The 21,617-nt window shown below is 40.5% G+C and overlaps 1 protein-coding gene across 1 annotated transcript in view; it reads right to left on the minus strand.

The window, feature by feature from the left end:
• The window catches only part of LOC147145412 (lysine-specific demethylase 2A-like), a 180,966-nt gene that overhangs the window by 30,259 nt on the left and 129,090 nt on the right, over positions 1–21,617 (minus strand). The window contains exons 19-21 of the mRNA XM_086032833.1: positions 13,411–13,573; positions 3,864–4,109; positions 2,310–2,473 (exon numbers count right to left, since the gene is read on the minus strand). Coding sequence (XP_085888959.1) covers positions 2,310–2,473; positions 3,864–4,109; positions 13,411–13,573 — 573 coding nt within the window. The remainder of the gene's footprint in view (positions 1–2,309; positions 2,474–3,863; positions 4,110–13,410; positions 13,574–21,617) is intronic.

Consider the following 21,617-nt stretch of genomic DNA (forward strand, 5'->3'; position numbering starts at 1 on the left):
ATTCTTAATTGCGTCCTGCTCCTGACTTTAACCCTCAAAAATGAGGGTCCAGTGGTTTGGCCGGGTCGACGACGTGGCCATGAGAGGGAGGGTTAGACCCCCACATTTACAATTTTTTTGCTTTTTGCAAAATCCAGTATATGTAGGAGTAGAGCTGTTTCAAGGTTGCAGTATGAGGGGAGCGGATGTATCAGAGGAACACAATGTGTGGGCGGTTTGATGGTACCAGGTGCCGCCAGTGAAAAACAGGGAGACAAAGGCGGGGGCCACAGTTTCTCTGAAGGCCCCGGCCTCTTGGAATGCAGATAACTTGGTGTTTTCAGGAGCTACAACCCAGCGAGTCATGTGCACAAGAAAAGGCGTCATCTGAGACGGCGGGGAAAAGAGAACCAATCAGCATCTGAAGAAATATATTGCAGATACCATATAACTAATGAAATGATAGTGGCTAGTGTTTTTAATTTGCATATTGTTTTCTATAACTGTTCAGGGCAACTCGGGTGTGGTGTCGCTCTCTGATGGCCACAGGAGCGCACAGATCTGTATTGAGAGGGAACAGAGCCCCCGATACTGTATTAGCTTTTGCTGTTAGGAATAAAATCTCGGTGATTCGGCTGATTGGCTTTCTGGTCTTCTCTGTTACAGAATGAGCATGCATAATTGTTACGTAAGGTGAAGCTAAGGTTAATGTCGGTTCAAATAAAAAATATATGGTAAATAATTTGGAGTCAGATAATTAGGGTAAGTATCGTGATTTATACCTTAAACCTAACAATATATACATACATATATACATACACATGTATATATATATATATGTATATATATATATATGTATATATATATATATATGTATATATATATATATATGTATATATATATATGTATATGTATATATATATGTTACGTATATATATATATGTATATATATATATATATGTTACGTATATATATATATGTATATATATATATGTTACGTATATATATATATATATATATATATATATATGTTACGTATATATATATATATATATATATATATATATGTTACGTATATATATATATATATATATATATATATATGTTACGTATATATATATATATATATATATATATATATATATATATATGTTACGTATATATATATATATATATATATATATATATATATATATATATATATATATATATATAGATATATATATATATATATATGGGGCGGCACGGTGTGTGACTGGTTAGCACGTCCGCCTCACAGTTCAGAGGTCGTGGGTTCGATCCCGGCTCCGGCCTCCCTGTGTGGAGTTTGTATGTTCTCCCCGTGCCTGCGTGGGTTTCCTCCGGGTACTCCGGTTTCCTCCCACATTCCAAAAGCATGCATGGCAGGTTAATTGATCACTCGAATTTGCCCCTAGGTGTGATTGTGAGTGCGGATGTTTGTCTCTGTGTGCCCTGCGATTGGCTGGCAACCAATTCAGGGTGTCCCCCGCCTACTGCCCAAAGACAGCTGGGATAGGCTCCAGCACGCCCGCAACCCTTGTGAGGATAAGCGGTATGGATAATGAATGAATGAATGAATGAATATATATATATATATATATATATATATACACACACCCCACCCCCACACGCACCCCACCCCCACACACACACACACCCACAGAGCTGGGCACTTGACCCTTTTTTGCCCGTCCGGCCGCGACCCTCCACCCTTGACCTGGGTACCCTTCCGGCCGCGACCCCCCAGCCATATTCATAAACGTTGTCGGCCCCCGACCCGTTTCAACCCCCCCCCCCAAAAAAAAAACCAACAACAACAAAAAAAACGTGCATGATGCCCCCGCGGGAGGGATGCTAACGGAAGAGGTTCATTTCAAGACAATTAGCTGGCTAACTTACTATTCAAACTCGCTGTGGACATGCTTCAAACGCGCCGCTACTCATGTAATTACCCAACTGCGTGTGCTAACTTCCGTTGCGAGCCCTGGGGTTGGTTTTGTGTGTGTGTGTGTGTGTGTGTGTGTGTGTGTGTGGGTGTATATATATATATATATATATATATATATATATATATGAATCAGACTTGTCGTCTGTTGGACCCAAATAATTATACAATACGTGCGCACACACAGACACACGTACACGCACGCGCACAAACAATACTCTTGTTTATCGTGATAGTTTCTGGGAAATGTATAATTTGGAAAAATGTGTTGTTGTGGCAGCAGGCCTAAAAATACATTTTCTTACTTGACTTCCGCTTCAAGAATAATGGATGTATAAACATAAAGTGTCTTTAGTATCTTTACCTGGAAGTCTGGTGAGAAGACAATTGAGCTGTCTTTTGGCCAAGGGTGTCCATGAGAGGTCCAAAGAAATGGGCTGATGTTTTATGATACCGGCCAAAGCTTGGTTACTAAGAGGGTTGAATCGACTTACATCCAGATGGCACCATAGATGCTTATCAAGGCTCCTGCAACATATAAGAAAAATACATTTTATCCATCCATCCATCATCTACCGCGCATCTACAGCAGCAGCTTCAGCAGGGTAGCCCAGACTTTCCTCTCCGTAGCCGTGTATTCCAGCTCAACAGGAGCGATCCCAAGGCGTTCCCAGGCAAGCCGGGAAACAAAGTCTCTCCAGCGTGTCCTGAGTCGTCCCCGGGGCCTCCTGCCAGTTGGACATGCCCGGAACACCTCACTAGGGAGGTGTCCAGGAGGCATCCTAATCAGATGACCGAGCCACCTCATCTGGCTCCTCTCAACATGTAGGAGCAGCGGCTCAACGCTGAGTCTCTCATGGATGTCAGAGCTTTTAACTCTATCTCTAAGGGAGAGCCCGGACACTCTGCAGAGGACACTCTTTTTGGCCACTTGTATCCGGGATCTTGTTCTTTCGGTCACGACCCACAGCTCGTGACCATAGGTGAGGATAGGAATGCAGATCGACTGGTAAATTGAGAACTTTGCCTTTCACCTCAGCTCCTTCTTCACCACGACAGACCAATACAGAGTCCGCATCACAACAGACGCTGCACCGATCCGGCTGTCGATCTCATGCTCCATTCTACCCTCACTTGTTAACAAGACCTCAAGGTACTTAATTAAACTCCTCCACTTGGGGCAGGATCTCATCCCCGATCTGGAGAGGGCACTCCACCCTTTTACAAATGAGGACCATGGTCTCAGATTTAGAGGTGCTGATTTTCATTCCTACCACTTCACACTCAGCTGCGAACCTCTCCAGTGAGAGTTGGAGATCACGGCTTGAAGAAGCCAACAGGACCACATCATCTGCAAAAAGCATAGATGCAATACTGAGGCCATCAAGCCTCACCCCCTCAAGTCTCGGCTGCGCCTAGAAATTCTATCCATAAAAGTTAGGGATATAACAGATAAGTTATAACCACATAAGTTAAGTTACTGTCCCCGATGTTGTAGAGGCGAGTAAACCAGGACAGCCATACAACATCCAGAGCCTTTAGAAACGCCGGGCGGATATCATCCACCCCTGGGGCTTTGCGACTGAGGAGCTTTTTAACCACCCCGGTTCCTTCAACCCCAGTAATAGGAAATTCCACCTCTGAATTTCCAGGCTCTGCTTCCTCCGTGGAAGACGTGTCGGTGGAATTGAGGAGGTCTTCAAAGTATTCTCCCCACCAAATTACAACATCCTGAGTTAAGGTCATCAGCACCCGATCACCACGATACACAGTGTAATGGTGCACTGCTTCCCCCTCCTTAGACGCCAGATGGTGGACCACAATTTTTTCGAAGCCGTCAAATGCCATTTTAGAAATTGGCATTTTGGTTTTTCAACACAGATAAAACTTCAAAATAACACAATCATTGAGGACATACCACTTATACCAGGCCTTGCAGACAGTCATGCACTTGAGCAACTCAGCTCTGTTCAGGTATCTGAAAACAGACACCCACATTTCCTTTTCTCCTCCATTCTCATCCACATCCTGAAAAGAAGATAGCGACAGTAGGGATGGAGGTGACATTGCAGGAGAAACAGAAGTAGTGGAGGTTTCCCCTTCCTCTGAGGACACAGACTGATCCACAGTGCTCCGTATGACACAGTCGCCACGATGACTTGGCCTGCAAGATAACATTTCACCAGTCTTATCACATACACTTGTATTAGCATACTCATGCCTTCATCAAACAAAGCGCACACTATAAATGAATGCATCCCAACAGTCTTGTTAGTAAACTGTGTCTTCTATGGCTTACTATACTACTATAATGGTGCAGTATACGAACGAATTGACAATTTTTTCACAATACGAGCAGTGACATGACCTTTTTTTTTTGTCTTGAGTATCCCCACTTGGAGTGCCTAGAGCAGGGGTGGGCAAACTTTTGGACTTGCGGGCCACATTGGGATGTAAAATTTGACAGGAAGGCTGGGCCAGGAACATTTGCATCGAAAGCGTTGGCAAGCACACGCAAATAATCGAACAAGCCGATTGACTACCAGTGTGCACTGAGGGCTGCGCCTTTCAAACGTGCAAAATAGCTCTCATGCAGGTAGTACGTTTGTGTCAATGACTATGCAAGATGCGAAGTTTACACAACTGACACCCCAGACACCTCATATAAGTCCTCCTCTCTCCTTCAGTGACTCCATGCTCAAAGCTCCTCAATTATATCAAAATTTTACGTCCTTTTTTTCTGTCATTTGTGATAATAAATGTTAATTCATTTAACTATAACATCTACTAAAACAATTCAATTCAACTATTATTTTCCACGATATAAAATGTGACTAATAACAAAACAACATCAACTACAGCTGCAAGCAGCCCTCGCAGCCCTGGCAACGTTGGGGTACCGGCACATTGGCATGCACAGACATCAGAATAGGATTTTTTGAAAATGAAGCACATCAGATTAAAGAGAAATTTGATTAAAAATTACCTCACAATAGGCCAAACATGAGGCAAAATGTGAAAAAAAAATTAAAATTGTCTGCCTTCCTTTTCAGTTTCATGTGGAGCTTCAGGGACTTTTTGTAGGTCTTGGGCTGTTTCATGTGCCTCCAAATTTTGCTAGATCTTGGTGACGTGGGGTGCTTCGCTAAAATGTTGTCGAGGGTTGTTGAACCCTTTTTTAAAAACCGCACAATAATTTAATAAAACATTGATCCTCTTGCCCGGCCTGATGCTTTTGCAAAGTTTCATGAGTTTTCCTGCAGGTTTTGACCTTGTGAACGAGTGTTCTTTTGTTTGCAACGAAGGTGTTGCGAATGAAGGTTAAAACACTCTTTCGGGGAAATATGACATGTATCTGGTTAACCACTGGCAGAAAAACATATATTTCCTTTAGCCAGTAGGTGGCGGTACCAGTACAGTAACCTCTTCTGAGCAATTTTGAGGGCGACCTGGTAAACCTGCGAGCAGAAACACATCAAAGAATAAAACATGTACTTCCTTTAGCCAGTAGATGGCACTACCAATATGATGAAAAATACGTTCGTATCTGTCTCCAGGCTTTGACTCTTATCAAATGTGAGTCATTTTTCAGAAGAAATGATCAAGTGGTGCAAATTCCAGCAGCTATTGTAATCAAAGAAAATTCATACTATAAAGTGAATTCAAAATGGCGGACTTTGTGTTTGTTTTATAGTAGGCCTTGAATTGTTATAAATACCACAACATTTTCGTAGATCTAGGTGAAACGCACAACCAATTTTTTTTTTTTTATTCTAGGGGCCGCTAGCAAGGCATTTTTTGCAAATTGCTCACTAAAATATTGATGATTTCGCAAGGCTAGATGTGTGTGCAACGTTTGGTGAGATTTCGTGTATGTTCAGACCCTCAGATTTGTTTTATTGCCATGGCAACAGCTTTTCACGAAAAATGACTAATTTTGTATTCTAAGATCGGGGAGGGCCGACGCATTCTTCGGAGCAAATATGAGGTGGACCTGGTTAACCTGCTAGGATAAAAAAAATCAAAGAAAAAAACATTTATTTATTTCAGCCACTCAGTGGCACTACCACTACGATGAAAAATAAGTTCGTAGATGTCTTCAGCACTTGGCTATCATCAAATATGAAAAAATTCGAGAAGTTTCGATGATGTGAGTCAAGTTAAAATAGCATTTATTGTCACGTTGCAAAATCAGAATTTGTGGCACCGTCAAGGCCATGCCCTTGGTTGAAAAGTCACAATATTCTGCATTGAGCAAGATCATTGTCTTGAGGCTTTTCTGACAAATTTTCAGTCGGATTCGTTCATCGGGCTCCGTGCAGTAAATAGAAATGTAAAAAATGACAATTCTTTTCACCACTAGGTGGCGCTATATGCATAATGGAATATTATCATATAGATGTCTTCAGGTTTACGTACAGGTAAAGGTTGGGATTTTTTGGAGCATATGCAGGGGAGTTATTAAGGTTTTTCTCCTATATGGCGAAGGAATCAATTTACGCCAAATTTGATGCCCCACCCCCGTCATAGTTTAGCAAAAACTCAAAAAAAAAATACCAGTTGTTGTCCCAGGTCTTAAGATGATATATCCAAAGTTTGAAGTCAATTGGAATAATCCTCTGGGACATGGGTGCAAAAGTATGCACCCTGAAAAAAGTGCAAAATTGGTGCAAAATTGGACATTCAAAAATGCATTGCTCACTTCCTGTACACTTTAGACTATGGCTGCAATTGACTTTTTTGTACGTCTCAGGGTGCTACACGAGCCTGCCAATTTTCGTAGACCAAAGTCAAACAGGCTGGAATTCTATTTTGCTTTTCCGACTTTAGGTGGCGCTACAGACCCATTTCGTTTGCGTCGTTTACGGCGACTTTAAAATAAAAATTTTTTCGCCAGGCCCGATGAGACTGTAAAGTTTGGTGAGTGTTCGTTCATATTTAGGGGGTAAAAAAATGCGATTGAACATGCAGAAAAATAATAATAATAACTTGAGCAGCAAGCAGCTATAAAGGGCACTCGCAGCCCTGGCAACGCTGGGGAACCGGCACGTCTGGAAGCTCGCACATCGGAATTGAATAATCGAAATTATTACGTGGATCAAATTACAGCAGCTTTTGTAGTCAAGGTGAGTCCAAACTTTTAAGTAAATTGAAAATGGAGGACTTCCTCTTAGGTTTAGCATATGGCATCAAGAGGCTTTTTTTGTAGGTCTCTTTCTGCTGCTAAACTAACATATTTTGGTAGATGTAGGTGAAGCGTGCAACTGGGGCCAGTTTTTATAAATTTTCTAGGGGGCAGTAGCGAGCCATCTTTTAAAGATTGCACATTTTAATAATTAATTATTGATTAATTTACCAGGCCTTCTACATATGCAAGGTTTCATGAGTTTTCGTGCATGTTTACATTATCAAAATCAGCATTGTGTTATTGGCAAACTGCGTGTTACCTTGGCAACAGCTTTTAGCAAAAAATCTAAAACTTTGTGTTTTAACATCATGAAGGCTTAAATACTCTTCCGAGCAAATATGACGGAGATCTGGCTAACCTGCCGGGAGAGAAACATGAAAGAATAAAACATGTATTTCATTTAGCCAGTAGGTGGCGCTCCCAATACGATGAAAAGTTAGTACGTAGATGTCTTCAGGTGTAGACTCTCATCAAATGTGTGAAATTTTGACTAGATATTTATTAAGTTAATTCAAAATGGAGGACTTCCTGTTAGGTTTAGCACATGGCTCCAACAGACTTTTTTGTAGATATTGACCTGCTAGATATACCACCAGATTTTTGTAGATATAAGTAAAACGTACAACTTAAATTAAACTTAAATTAAACTTAAATTGCATTTTAGATATCAAGTCATGGATGGCAGATAATTTCCTACAGCTCAATGAGGACAAGACTGAGGTTTTAGTTATCGGTCCCGAAGGTCAGAGAGAGAAGCTTTTACCAAAACTACACATTTTTAATCCCTCACACTGTGTGAAGAACCTTGGCGTCATTTTTGACTCTGAGCTCAGTTTTATTCCTCATATTAAAAATGTAACCAAGATTGGTTTTTATCACCTTAAGAATATCGCCAGAGTCCGCCCGTTTCTCTCTCAGGCTAACACGGAAGTGCTGATGCATGCCTTTATTTCCTGTCGTTTAGATTACTGTAATGCCCTGCTCTCTGGCCTCCCGAAAAAGAGCATTTCACCACTGCAACTACTGCAGAATTCAGCCGCTCGGGTGCTGACGAGAACCAGAGGGCGGGAGCACATTACGCCAGTTTTGAAATTGCTGCATTGGCTCCCTGTGTGTTTCAGGATCGATTTTAAAGTACTTTTATTAGTTTATAAATGTGTGAATGGTCTTGGGCCATCTTATTTATCTGATTTGCTTTTATCATACCAGCCCTCGCGGATCCTGAGGTCCTCTGGCGCCGGCCTTTTATTTATTCCAAGGGTGAGGACCAAAATGCATGGCGAGGCTGCATTCAGCCATTTTGGTCCTCACCTTTGGAATAGCCTGCCAGAGGATGTCAGGTCTGCAGAGACTGTTGATATTTTTAAGAGGAAGCTCAAGACACACCTTTTTAGTTTGGCTTTCAACAACTTTTAAATAATTTATCTTTTCTTTTGATTGAAAATAATTCTATGTTTTGCTTTGAATGTTTTAAAGCACTTTGAGTTGCATTTTTATGTATGAAAAGTGCTATATAAATAAAATGTGATTGATTGATTGATTGATTGAACTGGGGCTGATTTCAAAAAGAAAATCTAGGGTGCACTAGCGAGCCATTTTTTAAACAATTGCGATGAAAAAAAAAACAAAAAAAGATGATTTCACCAGGCCTGATGTGTGTGCAAAGTTTTATGAGATTTCATGCATGTTTACACCGTCAAAATCAGATCAGCGTAGTTGTATTTACGATCCGCCCGTTGCCATGACAACAGCTTTTAATGAAAAATCACAAATATCGTACTTTAACATCAGGAAGGTCTACAGAGTCTTCCGAGCAATTCTGAGGTCGACTGGTTAACTTAACTAAAAAAGATCAAATAATAAAACATGTACTTCCTTTAGCCAGTAGGTGGCGCTACCACTACAATAAAAATAAATAGGGGGATGTCTTCAGGATTCAACTTTTATCAAATGTCAGTAGTTTTTTTAGAAGAATTTTTCCTGTGGGTCAAGTTCCAGCAGCTTTTGTAATCAGAGCAAATTCTTAATTCAATCGTTAATTCTTCCTGTTTGGTTTAGCATATGGCTCCAAGAGACTTTTTTTGGAGGCCTTAAACTGTTACATATACCACCAAATTTTCGTCGATCTAGGTGAAAAGTACAACCGGGGCTGAAATGTAAAAAATTCTAGGGGGCGCTAGCGAGCCATTACATACAAATCACAGACAAAAAAAAAAGAATATTGATGATTTCGCCAGGTCTGATGTCTGTGCAAAGTTTCGTGAGATTTCGAGCATGATCAGACCCTCAAATTGAGCGTTGTTTTTTTGACGAACTGCGTGTTGCCATGGCAACAGCTTTTCGCAAAAAATGACAAATATCGTATTTTAACATCAGGAAGGTCTACAGAGCAATTCTGAGGTCGACCTGGTCAACCTGCGAGGAGAAAAAGATCAAAGAAAAAAACGTATTTCCTTCAGCCATTAGGTGGCGCTACCACTATGATGAAAAATAAGTTCGTAGATGTCTTCAGCCCTTGGCTATCACCAAATATGAAAACTTTTGAGAAATTTGGATGATTTGAGTTAAGTTAAACTTGTATTTATTGTCACATTGAATAATCAGATTTTGCGGCACAGTCAAGGCCGCACCCTTTGCAGAAAAGTCACAATAGAGATCAAAAGAACAAGATCAATGTCTTGAGGCTTTTCTGAAAAATTTTCAGTCGGATTCGTTCAACGGGCTCCGTGCAGTAAATAGAAATGTAAAAAAATGAAAATTTTTGTCGCCATTAGGTGGTGGTATATGTATAATGGAATATTATTATAAAATGTAGATGTCTTTAGGTCGCGACTTTTTACGTACAGGTGAAGTTTGGGATTTTTTGGAGCATGTGCAGGGGCGGTATTAAGGTTTTTCTCCTGTATGGCGAAGGAAAAAATGTACGCCAAATTTGATGCCCCGCCCCCGTCATATAGTTTATCCAAAACTAAAAAAAATGTTCCCAGTTGTTGCCCCAGGTCTTAAGATGATATATCCGAAGTTTGAAGTCAATTGGAATAATCCTCTGGCACATGGGTGCAAAGGTATGCACTCTGTAAACGTGCAAAAATGAGAGTGCAAAGTTTGGTGAGTTTTCGTTCATGTTTAGGGGGTCTAAAATGCGATCAAACGCGTGGAAAATAGACAAATAATAATAATTTCTACAGAAACAATAGGGACCTCGCAGCGGTCGCTGCTCGAGCCCTAATAATAATTTCTACAAAAACAAAAGGGACCTTGAAGCGGTCGCTGCTCGGGCCCTAATAATTTCTACAATAACAATAGGGACCTCACAGCGGTCGCTGCTCGGGCCCTAATATTTTCTACAAAAACAATAGGGACCTCGCAGCGGTCGCTGCTTGGGCCCTAATATTTTCTACAAAAACAATAGGGACCTCGCAGCGGTCGCTGCTTGGGCCTTAATAATAATAGGGACCTCGCAGCAGTCGCTGCTCGCGCCCTAATAATATTAATAATAATCCCTACAAAAACAATCGGGACCTCGCAGCAGTCACTGCTCAGGCCCTAATATTTTCTACAAAAACAATAGGGACCTCGCAGCGGTCGCTGCTTGGGTCCTAATAATAATAATTTCTACAAAAACAATAGGGACCTCGCAGCGGTCTCTGCTCGGGCCCTAACTAGAGCTGCAAGCAGCTATTAAGGGCCCTCGCAGCCCTGGCAACGTTGAGGTACTGGAACATTGGGATGCTCACACATCGGAATTGAATAATCCAATTTATAATGTTGATCAAGTTACTGCAGCTTTTTTTTTACTACAGGTGACTGCAAACTCTAAAGTAAATTCAAAATGGCGGACTCACTGTTAGGTTTAGCATATGGCACCAAGTGGCTTTTTAGTAGGTCTCTTTCTGTTATATATACTACCAAATATTCATACATGTAGGTGGAACGTACAACTGGGGCTGATTTTATAAAAATGTCTAGTGGGCGATAGCGAGACATTTTTCAAACAATTAACGTAAAACAAACAACAACAAAAAGATGATTTCACCAGGCCTGATGAGTGTGCAAATTTTGTGAGATTTCGTGCATATTTAGACGAAAAAACAAAAATATCGTATTTTAACACTAGGATTTCGAGGATTTTTTAACCCACCAAGGGCTTCAATGCGTGGTCTTTTGACTAGGAAGGGGGGGGGAGTTCAGGGGATTAGCCGAGCTATCAAAATCAAAACTTTTTTGATTTTGGCAAATGGTTGCAATGACAGAAAGTGAAAAATTTCAAGGGCTCTGAAAACTTGGTTTTCACTGTATGCATGTATGTATGTATGTATGTATACAGTGTTTCCCACAGATTTTAAGTCTACTTGGGTGGGTGGACGCCGGCGGGGATGGGGCATTTTTTTGTTTTTGTTATTTTATGCTTCATAAAATTCTATTGTATTTTCAGAGTAATAATTGTTACCACATTACTCAGTGAAACCACATTTTTTGCACTTATTTTGCATAAAAAAAAAAAAAAAAAATTAATTAATAAAATAAGGCTGTCATTGGATTGTAAGAGAAAAGAACTGGATGGGGACAGCGAAAAACAAACATACTGATACTTAAAACATATAACACCATGTTGTTTGAGATGTTAATCCACAATCCCGAAGCACAAAGTGCTTTGCAAGCATGACGTGCACAGAGTCTGGGGACATAATTTGAATGACCATGTAGCAGAACGGCTACCACAACCTCTTCATCAAACGTGACACAAATAATCATGAAAAGTATGGTGTGATCGATTTATCCTAAGTATGGTTTAAGTAGGTTTATTGAGACCATTCAAACATGGTATATAGTTGAGATTTTGCACTTTTGACAGAAGTTTGAATGGAAACTGTGAGGCTTCCTCGGAAAGACGACAAACCGCACACCGTACGCGGCAGCTTTGGATTTTGGAGAGTTGCGCGGCAAAGCGGCTGTGTTGGTTTGGAGCGCCCGCGAGAGCAATTGGCCAACTCGTCACATTTTTGCTACGCGCCGCAGAGGTATGAACCAGGCTTGAGTGACGGCGAATTAACGTTACATTCATATATATATATATATATATATATATATATATATATATATATATATATATATATATATATATATATATATATATATATATGATATATTCAATATATCATGGTTACATATTGCTTAGATTAGATAGACTTTCCTTGCTTGCCCTTAAAATGCTACACTGTGTTTGTCATATATATTTCTTTTTCTCTAAAAAAATAAAGCTCTTTTGAAAAATAATACTAAATAATAATGCAAAAAAAAAGTATTTAAATAAATATACTAGTTAAAAACAGCCCTTTGAGTAATCCACGGTAAAGTTCGCAAATAGTAAAAAGTTTACGAAATTGAAGAACGGGAAATACGTGTGATTGGTCCAAAAATAAATCCTTTTTTTTTTTTTTTTTTGGTAAGAATCGGAATCCAGAATTGTTAGGGACCGGAATCGTCCAAATTCAAATGATGCCCAACTACATAGTCAGTAGGCATCTGGTATTCTCTGGAAAGCAAGTTTCTCCCTGTTCTGAATAACATTCCATGCAGCCAGCCATGCTTTTCATTGTTTTACTTTTTTCTCTGTAGGGTAAGCAAACCCATTGACATCGACGGATGATCACATGACGTTTTTTTTTTTTTTTAAGACAACACAGAGGCAAGATACAGCCTCGCAGAGTTTCCATTCAAACTTCTGTCAAAAGTGCAAAATCTCAACTATATACCATGTTTGAATGGTCTCAATAAACCAACTTAAACCATACTTAGGATAAATCGATCACACCATACTTTTCATGATTATTTTGTTACTTTCGATGAAGATGTTGTGGTAGCCGTTCTGCAACATGGTCATTCAATTTCGGTCCCCAGACTCTGTGCACTTCATGCTTGCAAAGCACTTTGTGCTTTGGCATTCTGGATTAACATCTCAAACAACATGGTGTTATGTTTTAAGGCTCAGTATGTTTGTTTTTCGCTGTCCCCATCCAGTTTTTTCTCTTATGATCCAATGGCAGCCTTATTTTTTTTTTTTTATTTGACTACAAAATAAATGCAAAAAATGTGGTGTCAATGAGTAATGTGGTAACAATTTTTACTCTGAAAATTCACTAGATTGCACGCACGATATGAAGCCTAAAATAACAAAAAATAACAAAAAAAACAAAACAAAAAAAAAAAAACCACCCAAGTAGATTTTTAAAATCTGCGGGAAACACTGGAAAAGGTTAAGTCACAATACACCAACCTTCCTGGTCCTTGTGGAATTTGGCCATCCCGTGTGTTGTCATTGCTCTTGAACCTTAAAGCTTTGGAAAAAGTGGTCTTTCTGTTGATGCTTGGTTGACCACATGCATTTATTGGAGGTGACCTAAAACCCATGGCAGCTTCCATTTTTGGAACTATAGAACCTATGAAGAAAAACAAACCAAAAGCATTTGTTTACTAAGACATGAAAAGTAAATGGTTTAATTTTGGTAATAGAAAAAAGAGTTTTTCTCGTCCAAACACATTGTTTTGTCTCACATGGGGAGATTTTGTTTGTGTTTGACAATGTATCTTCACAAGTTGAAGCAACCAGTTGGCCGCGGTGAACACTTGCCGCTGAGTAAGGTAGAAGAGGTGACAAACTTCTTCAGAAGCGCACCAGTGACATCCAGCACAGTGGTTAAGTCAGGCTTGTCATTGGCCTTGCAAAAAATGAGATGGGATACGGACTTGGTGTGCTGAATGAGACAGAGCAACCCATAAAATAAGTACATTTCACCATGGCAAGAAATGTGCTGTAAAACTGAGATGCTGAATCACCAGGTCACACAGTGGTGCCAGGCCGCACAAAAAGATAAGATAAGATAAGATAAGAATGCCTTCATTGATCCCACAGTGGGGAAATTTTCATTGTTACAGCAGCAAAGATATAGGCCACACAGGGACGGCGGCAAAATGTAGCCATTAATGTATAACATTGACGGCAAACATTCGGGATCAAACCTATGTAAATATAAGCAGTAACATGTGTATATACACATGTATATACACACCAACATACATCTACATAAAAAGTATGAGGAACACTCATTTTGGCCTGTACATAGTACAGAGGAAAAAAAATACTCTAAGTAAGTGACAGTGTAGTGAAATGTAAGGAACAGCATTGGATAAAAATAAAACTAGACCAACAGTAGTGGGGAATGTTGAGTATTGCACGGTATTACAGCAGTGGTGAATATTGGGTATTGCACGATATGAGCTCAGGTGCAGGACTGCACAATTGCACTAATGTCCGCCAGTTTGTAGAGACTACACAATGTTCTTGTTAAAGAGTCTGACAGCAGCAGGCAAGAAGGAACGGCGGAATCTCTCCTTTGCACAGCGAGGGTGTAACAGTCTGTCACTGAAGGCGCTGTGGAGTGCTGTTAGGGTGCCCTGGAGGGGGTGGTCCGGGTTGCCCAGCATTGATGACAGCTTGGCCAACATCCTCCTGTCCCCCACCGAGTCCACAGAGTCCAGGGAGCAGCCCAGGACAGAGCCGGTTTGTCCAGCCGCTTCTTGTCCTGGGCCGAGACGCCGCCTGCCCAGGTGACCACTCCCTGGAAGATGACTGATGCAACCACCGAGTCATAAAAGTTCCTGAGGAGTGTCCCCTGAACCCCAAAAGACCTCAGTCTCCTGAGTAGGAAGAGTCTGCTCTGACTCTTCCTATAGAGGGCGTCTGTGTTGTCGCACCAGTCCAGTTTATTGTTCAGATGAACACCCAGGTACTTGTAAGTTGAGACTCTCTCAACATCTGTTCCCCGGATATTCACTGGTGCAGGTGAAGAGTGCTGGCGCCTACCGAAATCCACCACCATTTCTTTGGATTTCCCCGCATTGATCAGGAGGCGGTTCTGCTGGCACCAGTCTACAAAACCCTGAGTAAGTTCTCTGTACTCCCGATCATCTCCGCCTGTGATGAGGCCGACAATCGCAGAGTCGTCAGAGAACTTCTGCAGGTGACAGGTAGGGGTGTTGTAGTTGAAGTCCGAGGTGTAGAGGGTGAACAGGAAGGGAGCCAAGACAGTTCCCTGTGGGGCCCCCGTGCTGCAGAGGAGCACGTCAGACACACAGTCCTGTGTCCTCACATACTGTGGCCGGTTTGTGAGGTAAACCTGGATCCATGTGGTGAGGTGGTGGGCCACCCCCGCCCGCTCCAGCTTGTCTCCCAGTAGGGTGGGCTGGATGGTGTTGAAAGCACTGGAGAAATCAAAGAACATGATCCTCACAGTGCTCCCCGCCTTCTCCAGGTGGGAGAGTGAAGTGTGGAGGAGGTAGATAATGGCATCATCCACACTGATGCCAGGCTGATATGCGAACTGGAGTGGGTCCACCAGGGGGCGCAGGTGGACAAGGACCAGTCTCTCCAGGGTCTTCATCAGGTGAGACGTCAGCGCCACTGGTCTGAAGCTGTTGAGCTCCTTCGGGTGGGGGGTCTTTGGCACCGGGACCAGGCAGGAGTTTTGACCAGGCAGGATTGATCTAAACATATTTTTGTATTTTTGCATATTTACAGGGGGCATACTTTTGCAGCTTTATCCCACCGGATTCATCCGACTTCAAACTTCGGATATACCATCTTAAGGCCTGGCACAATAACTGGGAAAAAAATTGTGACTTTTCGATAAACTATATGACGGAGGCGGGGCATACAAAGTTGTATACAATATTTTCTATTTTCACAAAGGAGAAAATGCTTAATATCTCCCTTGCACATGCTCCAAAAAAATCCAAAACTTAACCTGTATATAAATAGTCGCGACCTTAAGACATATATATGATAATATTCTGTTATACATATAGCGCCACCTAGTGACGACCAAAATTGTCATTTTTTACATTTCTATTTACTGCACGGAGCCCCCTGAATGAATCCAACTGAAAATTTCTCAGAAAAGCCTCAAGACGTTGATCATACTCTACAATACAATATAATACGATACAATTTTATTTACATAGCACATTTCATAACAGCTGGAGCTGTAACAAAGGACTTTACGAACAATAAACAATAAGTAAATGATAATAAATAATAATAATAATAAACAATAAATGGCCATAATACACGGTGTTGATCAATAAATTAACATAAAACAATATATACACCGAAAACGGTCTCACCAAAAGCCAGCCAATACAAGTGTGTCTTCAATCGGGTTTTAAAAGTGGACAGAGAGGGGACTTGCCTAACATCCAATGGGAGGTCATTCCAAAGGGAAGGACCAGCACTCGAAAAGGCTTGATCCCCTCTGAAGCTCCGCTTGGTCCTCGGCACCTCGAGCAGCGCCTGGTCCGCAGACCTGAGGCTGCGGGAAGGTGCATAGGAGTAGAGGAGCTCAGAGAGGTACATCTTTGCCAGGCCATTTAATGATTTATAAACAAAGAGGAGAATCTTAAATCGAACCCTGAAATGCACTGGAAGCCAGTGAAGGGAAGGCAGAATTGGTGTTATACAGGTATGCTCCATCTTCCGAGCTCCAGTTAGTAGGCGGGCAGCAGCATTTTGGAGCAACTGGATACGTTTGAGGGAGGACTGGCTGACTCCAAAATAAAGTGTATTACATTAATCTAGCTGAGATGTAACAAAGGCATGACTGTTTCTGAAGTGCTGATGGGAAAGAAGGGGCTTTACCTTAGCCAGCTGTCTAAGGTGAAAGAAGCTAGTTTTTACAACAGCACTGATTTGCTGGTCGAATTTAAGATCACTGTCCATTTTAAAATCCAAGTTTGAGACTGTTGGCTTTATATATGAGGCCAGGGGGCCCAGGTTAACAAGGTGGGATGTAGACCAATAAAACAACGCTGATTTTGAAGGTCTAAATATGACCGAAATGTCACAAAACTTTGCACACACATCGGGCCTGGCAAAGTCATCAATATTTTATTATTTTATTGAGCAATTTGCAAAAACTGGCTGGTTAGCGCCCCCTAGGACTTAAAAAAAAAAAAATCATCCCCGGTTGTACGTTTCACCTAAATCCACGAAAATTTGGTGGTATATGGAACAGTTCAAGGCCTACAAAAAGTCTCTTGGAGCCGTAGGCTAAACCAAACAGGAAGTCAGCCATTTTGAATTCACTTTATAGCATGTGTTTGTTTTGATTACAATAGTTGCTAGAACTTGACCACATTATAATTTCTTCAAAAAAATTACTCACATTTCATAATAGTTAAAGCCGAACATTTGGTGGCATATGTAACAGGTCAAGACCTACAAAGAAGTCTCTTGGAGCCATATGATAAAACTAACAGGAAGTCCGCCATTTTGAATTTACTTTATAGTTTGAAGTCACTTTGAAAACAAAAGATGCTGGAACTCAACTCACATAATATTTTCTAGTAAAGATTCTTCACATTTATTAATAGTCCAAGCCTGAAGACATCTATGAAATTACTTTTCACCGTAGTGGTAGCGCCACCTATTGGTTGTAGGAAGTACATGTTTTATTCTTTCATATTATTCTCCTGGCAGGTTAACCAGATCTACCTCATAATTGCACGTAAGAGTGGTTAGGCCTTCTTAATGTTAAAACACAAATTTGGTAATTTTTCGCAAAAAGCTGTTGGCATGGTAACGCCTATTTTGCTAAAAAACAATAATGAGACCGACAAAAAAGCCTCTTGGAGCTATATGCTCAACCTAACAGGAAGTCTGCCATTTTGAATTTACTTTCACATTTTGCCTCATCGGCCTTTTATATAAGTCAATATTTAGTCAAAATTGCGTTTAATCTGATGTACTACATTTTCAAAATATTCCAACTCGCGAGCATCCCAACGTGCCAGTTGAGGGACAGAACGTGAAGGAAAACTCACCAAACTTTGCACACACATCGGGCCTGGCGAAAAATGTGATATTTTTAAGTCACCATACTCGAGTACTCAAAAACCGGGTCTGCAGGGCCCCCAAAAGCCCCTTGATTTTTTTTTATCAAAGGAAAGTCCCGGTAAGTTTGACCTACGGCTACGGAAAGTGGGAGGCACGTGTAGCACCTTCAGATCTACAACAATTCTTTGGTCCCCATGCCAGAACATGTACAGGGGTCCGCAGGGCACCCAAGAGCCTCTAGATTTTTTCGTCAAAGGAAAGTCCCGGTAAGTTTGACCTACAGCTATGAAAAAGCATTTTTGAGGGACACACGTGAACGAAAACTCACCAAACTTTGCACACACATCGGGCCTGGCGAAAAATGTCACATTTTTAAGTTTCCATACTCGAGTACTCAAAAACGGGGTCTGCAGGGCCCCCAAGAGCCCCTCGATTTTGTTATCAAAGGAAAGTTCCGGTAAGTTTGACCTACGGCTATGAACACTGGGAGGCACGTGTAGCACCCTCAGACCTACAACAATTCTTTGGTTGCCATGCCCGAACATGTACAGGGGTCTGCAGGGCCCTCAAGAGCCCCTCGATTTTTTCATCAGAGCAAAGTCCCGGTAAGTTTGACCTACGGCTAGGAAAACTTGGAGGCAAGCATAGCACCCTCAGACCTATAAAAAATCTTTCAACTACATCTATGAAAATCTGCTGGCATATGTAACAGCCGAAGACTTACAAAAATGTCTTTTATAACCATGTGCTAAACCTTACAGGAAGTCAACCATTTTGAATTTACTTTGTCGTAACCTTTTGTGACTTTCATAGTGGTCATATTTTAACAAACTCCTCCTAGATCATTTATTCGATCGTCTTCAAACTTTGCATGCTTCATCTAAAGATGTTTAAGATGAAAAGTTATTGAAATCTTTTTATTTCGTTGTCCAGGAAGTGAGTAATGAGTATTTGAAAGTACAACTTTGGAACATTTCAGCACATTTACAGGGGTCATACATTTGCCCACAAGTCCGAGATGGTTTACCCGATTAAATTCAAATTTGGGTCGTACCATCTCATCATGTTGGACAACAACACGGAAAAATATTTTACGTTTTTGAAACACTATATGACGGGGGCTGAGCATCAAACTTTGCATTTCATAATTCCTGCTTCACGAAGGATTCTGTTGTACGTTTCACCTACATTTATGTGCGATACAATATTTATGAAGGGAAAATATGTTGTTTTTGAGGGTCTAAACCTTGGCGAAAACTCCTGAAACTTTGCACACACATTAGACCTGGCATGAAAATAAATATTTTCCAGATTTCTTGTGCTTGTTTAAAAAAAAAAGTCTCTATAAACACATCTTAGAGGAAGCATTAGCGGTTCTACGTTTTACCTAGTTCTGTGACAATATGGAGACATCTGTAACAGCCCAGGACCTACAAAAAAGTATCTTATAGCAATAGGCTAAATCTTACAGGAAGTTTGCCATTTTGACTTTATTTTGTGATTGGCCGACATTTTTGGCCTTTTTATAGAGGTCATATTTTAAACAAGAGATTGTATCCGATCGTCTACAAACTTTGAGTGTCACCTAAACATGCTTAAGATGAAAGTTATTTAAAGTTTTTTATTTTGTTGCACGTTTTTGCCATTGTGATGAGCCATTTTCAAAGACAAATTATGCTGTTTTTCATGGTCTAAACCTAGGCGAAACCAATGCAAATTATATGTAACAGCCTAATACCTACAAAAACATATTTTATAGCCATGTGCTAAACCTAACAGGAAGTCAACCATTTTGAATTTACTTTGGAATTGTCGCAACTTTTGGGAAATTTCATAGTGGTCATATTTTAACGAACTCCTCCTAGAGCATTTATCCGATCGTCTTCAAACTTTGCATGCTTCATCGCAAGATGTTCAAGATGAACAGTTATTGAAAATATTTTTATTTCGTTGTTCGGGAAGTGCGTGATGAGTATTTGAACGTACAACTTTGATCCATTTGAGCAAATTTACAGGGGTCACATATTGGCCGCCTAGTCTTAGATGGTTCACCCGATTGACTTCAAATTTGGGCTGTACCATCTCATCAGGTTGGACAACAATAGGGAAAATATTTTACGTTTTCGCAACACTATATGACAGGGGGCATCAAACTTTGTGTTTCATAATTCCTTCTTAACGAAGGATTTTGGGTTCTACGTTTCACAGACATCAATGAAAATTTGGTGGTATATGTCACAGCCTAAGACCGACAAAAACATCTCTATGTCACAGCCTAAGACCTACAAAAACATCTGATACAGCCATGGGCTAAGCCTTACAGGACGTCAACCATTTTGATTTTATTTTGGAATTGACGCACCATTTTGGGACTTTCATAGTGGTCATATTTTAACAAACTCCTCGAGCATTTATCCGATCGTCTTCAAACTTTGCATGCTTCATCTAAAGATAAGATTAAGTTGAAGACTTATTGAAATATTTTTATTTCGTTGTACGATGTTGTCGTGGCGATGCGCTGTATATCATGAAAACTGATGCTGTTTCGGAAGGTCTAAACCTTTGCGAAAACTCATGAAATGTTGCACACACATCAGACCTTCCATAAAGTAAATATTTGAGAGATTTCATGTGCTAGTTTCCAAAGAAAAAGCTTGAAGGCGCCACCTACAATTTTTTTACCAAGCGTTTCCGGTTCCACGTACATCTGTGAAAACTGGTCGGCATATGTAACGGACCAAGATCTTAATGTTTTTTCTAGTAATGTGCAAAATTAACAGGACGTCCCAATGTTGACTTTATTTGGAGTTTTGCGCGACATTTGGCTTTTTATAGGGTTATATTTTAACTGATTCCTCCTAAAGACTTTATCCAATCGTTTCCAAACTTCCTGTTTCACTGAAACATGATTAATGTGAAAAGTTATTGAAAGCTTTTAATTTCATCGCACGCTGTTGCATTGGCGATGCAATGTTTATGAAGAAACATTATGCAGTTTTTGAGTGTCTTAATATGAACAAAACTTTTCCCACACATTAGACCTGGCATGAAAATAAATTTTTTAGAGATTTCTTGTGCCATTTCCTAGAAATAGCTCTTTCGCGCCCCCTACACATTTTTAACCAAGCGTTCAAGGTTCCACATTTAACGCAGATCGGTGAACATTGGGAGGCATATGTAACAGCCCAAGACATACACAGATGTCTTTTGTAGCCATGTCTTAAATCCAACACAAGGTCCGCCATTTTGGCTTTGTTTTGAAATTCTGCACCTATTTTGGCCTTTTACAGGTCATATTTTAACGAGCCCCTCCTTGAGATTTTATCTGATTGTTTTCAAACTGTCGGTGTCTCATCTAAACACGTTAAAGATGAAAGCATATTGAAAACGTTTTATTTAATTGCATGCTGATGCCATGGCGATGCACTGTTCATAAAGAAAAAATATGCTGTTTTTGATGGTCGTGGGCGAAAACTCATGGAACTATGCATACACATTAGGCATAAAAATAGATATTGTAGAGATTTCTTGTGCTTGTTTAAACAATGTCTTTTCAGATCATTTTCTTCGGATAAACAATGCTTATTATTCTA

Source organism: Filicampus tigris, chromosome 6 (genome assembly GCF_054856515.1).
Source record: "Filicampus tigris isolate MCC_2025a chromosome 6, RoL_Ftig_1.0, whole genome shotgun sequence".
NCBI lineage: Eukaryota > Metazoa > Chordata > Actinopteri > Syngnathiformes > Syngnathidae > Filicampus > Filicampus tigris.